The following is a 7,500-nucleotide window of genomic DNA, read 5'->3' as shown; positions in this document are numbered from 1 at the left end:
CATCAAAATTCGCCATATACATATCAAAGCTCATATTTACGTGTTGAACGATGCTACATTTACATCAAGATTATCTGATATATTTATGCATCAGTCAATTCCAGCAGTGCCCACCCCCCCCCCCCCCCCGGGCTAACCCCCGGGCATTAGCTTTTTTTTTTTTAAATGGGCAAATTCCCCGAGATGGGGACACATAAGCTGTCTAAATGCCCCGGGGTGGGAACGAAGAAAGAGGGCAAATGCCCCGCCTTGAAGAATGGGGATGGGCACCGCTGGAATTGGTTGATGCATTACATCAAGATTCTTTAGCAATATATACATCAAGTTTCCAGAGAAATATACATCATGATTCGTAATATTTTCCATCGAGTTTTAAACACATCAAGATCCGTGATAACATACACAGTATGACTGCTAACGTCCGTGTCTTATAGATCTTCATCATTCGTGATATATGTACATCAAGATTTGTGATATATAAATCGATATTCGTGCACTTCTTACATGAGTACAAGAATACCGCTGGATTTAAAGAGTGAGGAATGGGCAGCCCTAGGGTGCTTACCATTTAGCCAAATAATCCGGATGGAATGATCGTTGCATAAAAGTAAGCGATTTTCCGAATTTAATGACCAACCGGATGAGAATGGCGCTTACCATTTACTACACAGCATTCCATCCCGCATATTTTACTCGATCTTGTGAGAAAGGGCCTGGAAATGGAAGGTTCTCGCAAATGGTAAGAGCATTTCGCGAATTCCGTTCCGCACCGAAAAAGAGGACTACCTCTGGAGGTTGTCCACAATTTCCGAAAAGATTTTCCGGAAAATTGCCTTTCCATTTGACCTCAAACCGAAATTTCCGGATTTTTTTGCTAAATGGTAAGCAACTCTAAAGTCGTCCCTAAAGTCCGACATGCATCTTCAGTCGCTCCATCACTTACGCAACACATCCTCCCTGGCGCCTCGTTCCTTTAAAGGAAGCATTTTTGTACCAAGGCAGATGAAAAAGCAAGGAAAATGAATTAAACAAGTTTTAAGTTCCCTTCATTGTAATGTGGACTGCTTTACCTTGATGATGCCATCACCATGTTCAAGTCTTTATATCCAGAGTAACAAGGTCAGATCCTTTTTACAGTTTACATTTCCTCAGAATTAAATACTTGAGTGTGGGAATTAGCAGAGCGTATAAGGAGTGGGTAAGCTGTTGTAGTTCTCGCGATTTGTGGATAATTCTGGTTTCCGGATCCAGTTTCCGGATTCCGGACTTTAGGGCTGCCCACTCCTCACTCTTTAAATCTAGCGGTATTCTTGTCGTCATGTAAGAAGTGCACGAATCTCGATGTATGTTTCACAAATCTTGATGTATGTCTATCGCGAATGATGTAGATCTGTAAGACACGGACGTTAGCAGTCGTACTGTGTATGTTATCACGGATCTTGATGTGTTTAAAACTCGATGGAAAGTATCACAAATCATGATGTATATTTATCTGGAAACTTGATGTACATATTGCTAAAGAATCTTGACGTAAATATATCAGATAATCTTGATGTAAGTGTAGCATCGTTCAACATGTAAATATGAGGGGTGTTTCTAAAACGAAGACCCAAAAACGAAGACCTAAGACCTAAGACCCACTGATCTAAAACGAAGACCCTGTGATCTAAAACGAAGACCCGCTGATCTAAAACGAAGACCCTGTGATCTAAAACGAAGACCCACTGATCTAAAACGAAGACCCTGTGATCTAAAACGAAGACCCACTGATCTAAAACGAAGACCCCGTGATCTAAAACGAAGACCCTGTGATCTAAAACGAAGACCCGCTGATCTAAAACGAAGACCCACCTCAAAAGTGTTAAAACGATGCCATTGTATATTATGGAATTGTGGGAACGGTGGAACAGTGGAACATCTGAATGTTAGCTCTGAGTGCTTGCTCTCGAAACGCCTCACAAGTAATGATATAGCGATGTTTAGTGTGATGTCACCCTTTGTTACTACAGTAATATGGCAAACAGAACCTAATTATCATTTTAACAGGTTCCCGCAAAGCAGACAAAATTTTATTGGTGGAATTCTGCTCGTTTGGGAAAAAGCTTCAAAAATAAACCACCTCGAAAGGCCACACCATTTGCTTTCTCACGCAATCAAGCTGTTTTTTTTAGACAAATGGTAATCTATGCATCAATAACATGACTAAAAGTGACAACTATGACAGCTATTACGTGACAAATTTTTTGGACACAGCTTCAGAGATTAAACTTCTTTATTCTGGCGTGGAACTTCAGCACTCTGCCGTTGCCAGCAGCCAACTCTCTCTAGGTCTCTCAAAAACTGGCGTTTTTGAAGCTGTGTCTAAAAAATCTGTCACGTAATAGCTGTCATAGTTGTCACTTTTAGTCATGTTATTGATTTATAGATTACCATTTGTCTAAAAAACAGCCTGCTTGCGTGAGAAGGCAAATGGTGTGGCCTTTCGAGGTGGTCCATTTTTGTGGGTTTTACCCAAACGAGCAGAATTCCACCAATAAATTAGGTCTGCTTTGCGGGAACCTGTTAAAATGATAATTAGGTTCTGTTTGCCATATTACTGTAGTAACAATGGGTGACATCACACTAAACATCGCTATATCATTACTTGTGAGGAGTTTCGAGAACACGCACTCAGAGCTCACATTCAGATGTTCCACTGTTCCACTGTTCCACCGTTCCCACAATTCCATAATATACAATGGCATCGTTTTAACACTTTTGAGGTGGGTCTTCGTTTTAGATCAGTGGGTCTTCGTTTTAGATCACAGGGTCTTCGTTTTAGATCAGTGGGTCTTCGTTTTAGATCACAGGGTCTTCGTTTTAGATCAGCGGGTCTTCGTTTTAGATCACAGGGTCTTCGTTTTAGATCAGTGGGTCTTAGGTCTTAGGTCTTCGTTTTTGGGTCTTCGTTTTAGAAACACCCAAACATGAGCTTTGATATGTATATGGCGAATTTTGATGTATAAATAACAGTCTTGATGTATGTATAAGAGTTTTGATGTACATGTATAAGCACTTGATATATGTATGCCATTCTTATTGTGCAAATAGCACATCTTAATGTTTTGTCCCTTTTTAACAAGCATAGATTTACTTAACAATGCCTAACTAGTGCGTCGTGTCGAACCAATCGAACCACGCATCGATGGATGAGCCTGTTTTTTTCTGTCTTGTGCAACGTGGTCCGCTTTTTCCTTCGTTTGAAACAACTTCAGGTGACTTTCAGTTTTTACTTCGCGACTTCCCCTAATATTCCCCGGTTGCGAGTCATTTGAAAACAAAAGCTCCCTCATTTCGCCCTCATTTTTACCACCAGGGTGAAATATTCATATCTCACTTTTAGAAGTCCCCATAAACTTCTATTTTGCCGGGGATCCCACTCCCCAGGGAATGGCCAATGATAGGTGTACAAAACCCCGACGGATTCTCTTTCATTGTGGTCATGCTTACAGTTCCTTGGCCCGTGGTGGAAATTCATATCCGAAGCGAGGGCTGCGATGATCCTGGAAGAAAGCCAAGCACCTGTGGTTTTGCCTATATCGAGGTGAATGGGAAAGACTACTCGCCTCACCTCAGGGGATGCAATGTTGTGGTTGTGGACGCTGCAACAGGTAACGGTAACATTACTTAGAATTCGCTCAAACTTTTCCTTTGAAGATCAGTAGAATCTTACAATGGGCAGCAGAGAAAGAAAAACTGAATAAGCGAAATTGTTTTCTTTGAATTCAGTTAATGAGTGAATGGGTAAAACAGTATCTGGGGTCTGCCCTTTTTCGTGGACTCGGAAGATGTGATATTCTGAATTGTTAAAAGGCACCTTCGACCGCAGGGAAAAAGAGAAAAGTTTGACATTATTCGTGTGGGGGAAACGGATGGGGGAGGGGAGAAAACGCTGTTCTTTTCCATTATCCCCCTCCCGTCCCGCATCTCCGATCGCGCTCACTACCGGTCTACCCCGTCCGCAATTCGCGCTCAGCCTATTCATTCTCATACTGAAAGAAGGCAAGTAGATCCTCGTAATTTTCAAGTTTCTATTGTCAGTTCAGAGTGTATGGCAAAACTGAATGCTTACATAATTCTCGAGACAATTTAGGTAAAGACCTTTACTTTATATGCAGGTTGGGTTCTCAGGGGAAGAGGATTTGACACGTTTTGGAGCTCATCAGCCGATAATCACCTTAGAGAATATCTCAATGACATCAAAGGAAAGTATGTGTACAGGCTGACGTACAAGTTTGTATTACTTTGTACTTTGAGGGACCATAAATAAGGAACTCATAAAGCAACGTGAAAATTAAACAACTGTCACTGTGCCTGGTCCCCCTAGTTTGGCACACGGCGCATTTGGCTATTATTGTTAGGTCTACAGATAGTCAACGAGACGTTGGTCTTAAATTTCACTATAGGTACACGCCCATTTCGTTGACTAGCCAAAATTTCAAAAATTTGGAGGATAAAAAAAACTAGAGTCTTATGTTGTTGAAAGGAGGCGGGATCTCCCGAGTCGACCGAGCTTTTTACGTTGGCCAATACCTCAACAGCTTTTGTTTATTGTTCCTTACAAATGTTCATTTTCGTCATTGCAGTAAAATCGTTTTAGTTGCCGTTCAAGATGAAGCTTCCAGACACTTATCCTCAGCGATTGGTGCTCTCAAGAGACTGGGCGCTAAGGAGCCGGTATTCCCAGGCTGGCGGGGATCCTTTGCTTTCGCTGGATACGCAGGAGAAGACAAACCACTGTGGATTACACAAAAGAGTGAAAAAAACAGACTGGGACCCAGTGAGATTTCTCTTACAATTCCACTGTCAACACCGTCAAACTAAGAGCGCTTCTCACTCTAGTTCTTGCGTAGTAATTCCTAATCTCGGTAGAGGACGCGGGCAACCGAAATACCCTTCCCCTAGTTTGAAGTGAATTTAAAAAGAAAATACTAAAGTACTTTATATCTTCTTCTTAGGTTTCCAGGTTAGGACAAAGGACTCGGTTGAATTCTGTAACAAAACTAGTTGTTTCGGTGTTGCACTCAGTTATTAACGTGAGATTGGTATAAGGGTAAATTAATAGCCGTAGCTGATTTTGAAAAGCTGACATGTTTTTCGAGCGTAATCCCTTTGTCAGAGCAAAGTGGAGGACTATTGGTTATGTTTGTTTATAAATTGGAGCATGAAGCTATGTTGTAAGTTATTGATGCATGAATAAATTAGTGAAATAAATTAGTGTTTCGGTGTTCCCATGTTTAGAAGTCCTCCAAATGATGTACCTTCTAAAGACCGCCTAAAGAACTTTAAAAACTCAATGCAATTTAAAGAAACGTTTGTGGCTTTCAGAACCGAAATAAAAGGGCTGTATTTGTCTTGTGTACCACTGGGCGTTTAAAGAATGATCACTTGTTTTGAAAACTTTGTAAAGCTGTGACGCAGAAATATGTACACAAAACAAGTTGATAGTCTAACAAGACTTCCCGATTCAACCAGTCGGAAACAACTAGGAACGGAACGGTTTAACGATAGGTAAAAATGTAACATTTCGCCTCAGGTCACAAGGAAGTGCTGTCTAGTATTGGTGCTGTTTCCAAGCCTCTCAAGTACGCCTCCCTATCCATGAAGTACAAGGAAGAACGAACCCAATTCCTTTGCCCATAGAACAGTTAACAGAGATGCCAAGATTTAGGTTGGAAAGTCCACGACCGTGCACAATCTTTTGTTTTGCGCTCATACACTATGCATAAATTACGTAACCAACACGTTTCTATTGGTTAGTTCCTCAGTACGGAGTAAACAATGATTGTGTTTCGTGCACGGTCAAGGCAAAAAAAGGGGAACAAAAACCTACAACAAAGGAGGCTGTCGGGTTTCATAGCCATTCCCGTCTACTAACTATGGTTTGAAAGTCTAGTTTCATTGGGGAGCAAGTGTGACGCAATGGTGAGAGCACTCGCCCCCCACCAATGTGGCCCGGGTTCGATTCCTAGATTCGGCGTCATATGTGGGGTGAGTTTGTTGGTGCTCCGAGAGGTTTTTCTCCGGGTACTCCGGATTTGATTTGAGTCCCCAATACACTGTAGACCATTTTACAGTTGTAGCTAGGTTACCTGGCCTAAGAGTGGAAGCGAGGCTGCCGGTGACCCTGTTTTGATACAAACCTTCAGGCTTTTGTAATGTTAATATGGATTAATTAGAATTACAACAACGTAATTTACATGATAAAAGCAATAGTGGCTGTATCAATCGAAGGTCACTGGCAGCCTCGCAGCCATTCATGGTCGCTGAGCAAACAACTGTAAAATAGGCTATTAGCGCTCTTGTGCTAAATCCATTGACACTTAAATAAAGTTCGTATTAATACTAATATTAATATTAATAATAATAATAATAATAATTATTATTATTATTATTATTATTATTGTTATTATTATTAATATTAATATTAGTATTAATACGAACTTTATTTAATTATTGGGCTTAAGATTAGGGATGGAATGGTCCTTGCAGTGAATGTCCTAATTTAAATTAATTAGCTGCGAGGAAATAAAGTTGACTTGACTTAGATATATGTAATGGCATTTTCAAAGAGTTATATATCTGGGCCCAGTTCCTCAAAAGCCGATTAACGCTAATCTAAGATTAAAAATTAACCAAGCAGTTTATTTCTCTACTCCCAAATGCTGTTCGACGCAGATTTTCGGCAGAACTTTACATGAGAAGACGTCAATCTTGAAAAACAAAAATAAGCAAAAGAAACTTTCACCAAAAAGTTGAAAACATGAAACAAAAGTTTACGCTAATCCCGGATTAAGTTAATCGGCTTTCGAGGAACTGGCCCCTGTTCTCCAGGTGGCAGCTATCTTTATGTTGACGTCACGTCTGTTGCTGATGGCTCTTTCGCTGCCTTTATATAACAATCAGTGCCGAAGGGTGTCAAAAACATCATTAAAGTATTCAAAACTGTGCACCGCCAAATCAAAATGTCGCCTTGGAGATGGCTTCATTGATAAGTCGTAACCAGTGATCAGGTTCCCTAAAAGCGATCATCACTTGATCTTCGATGCCGGAAACAACATCCACGAAATCAAGGACTAGCAAGTTAGCCCTTCTTTCAACAGCTCGAATGTTATTTAGAGGAATTGTTATCCTCCAATCTGGACACAGTAAACCGAACCAGACCACCTGTGACGTTACAACAAAAGCTCCGTTTCCTTTAGTCTGACTATATCCACTGGACTTTCGATACTGCAGATTTGCCCAGAAAATCTCTTTGTCGATAATTTCACTTTCCGGAAAGGTTTCCCAGACTCGCTGTTCTAACGTCTCACACCACTGCCCACAGCAACAACCGCAACACTGTCCCATTTTCTTTCTGCTCAGACCGCTGATAATAAAACACGAAAACCTGTCCAGAAATGGAGTTGATCAGATGCGAGAGCAATTTTAAATGACTTGTCCCTTGAATTTAGCCTTGAA

At 40.9% G+C, this 7,500-nt stretch overlaps 1 protein-coding gene and 1 long non-coding RNA gene across 2 annotated transcripts in view; one reads left to right on the top strand and one right to left on the bottom strand.

Moving 5' to 3' along the window:
- LOC138011227 (uncharacterized) overlaps positions 1 to 5,257 on the top strand; it is a 6,690-nt gene extending 1,433 nt beyond the window's left edge. Inside the window, exons 2-4 of the mRNA XM_068858186.1 lie at positions 3,492 to 3,650; positions 4,158 to 4,248; positions 4,626 to 5,257. Coding sequence (XP_068714287.1) covers positions 3,492 to 3,650; positions 4,158 to 4,248; positions 4,626 to 4,863 — 488 coding nt within the window. The 3' untranslated portion in view covers positions 4,864 to 5,257. The remainder of the gene's footprint in view (positions 1 to 3,491; positions 3,651 to 4,157; positions 4,249 to 4,625) is intronic.
- A 141-nt stretch (positions 5,258 to 5,398) lies between these two features.
- The window catches only part of LOC138011228 (uncharacterized), a 3,321-nt gene continuing 1,219 nt past the window's right edge, over positions 5,399 to 7,500 (bottom strand). Inside the window, exon 3 of the long non-coding RNA XR_011124660.1 lies at positions 5,399 to 7,429. This is a non-coding gene — a long non-coding RNA (uncharacterized lncRNA). The remainder of the gene's footprint in view (positions 7,430 to 7,500) is intronic.

The sequence above is a fragment of the Montipora foliosa genome, chromosome 7 (assembly GCF_036669935.1).
Source record: "Montipora foliosa isolate CH-2021 chromosome 7, ASM3666993v2, whole genome shotgun sequence".
NCBI lineage: Eukaryota > Metazoa > Cnidaria > Anthozoa > Scleractinia > Acroporidae > Montipora > Montipora foliosa.
This window is presented reverse-complemented; position numbering and strand designations above follow the sequence as displayed.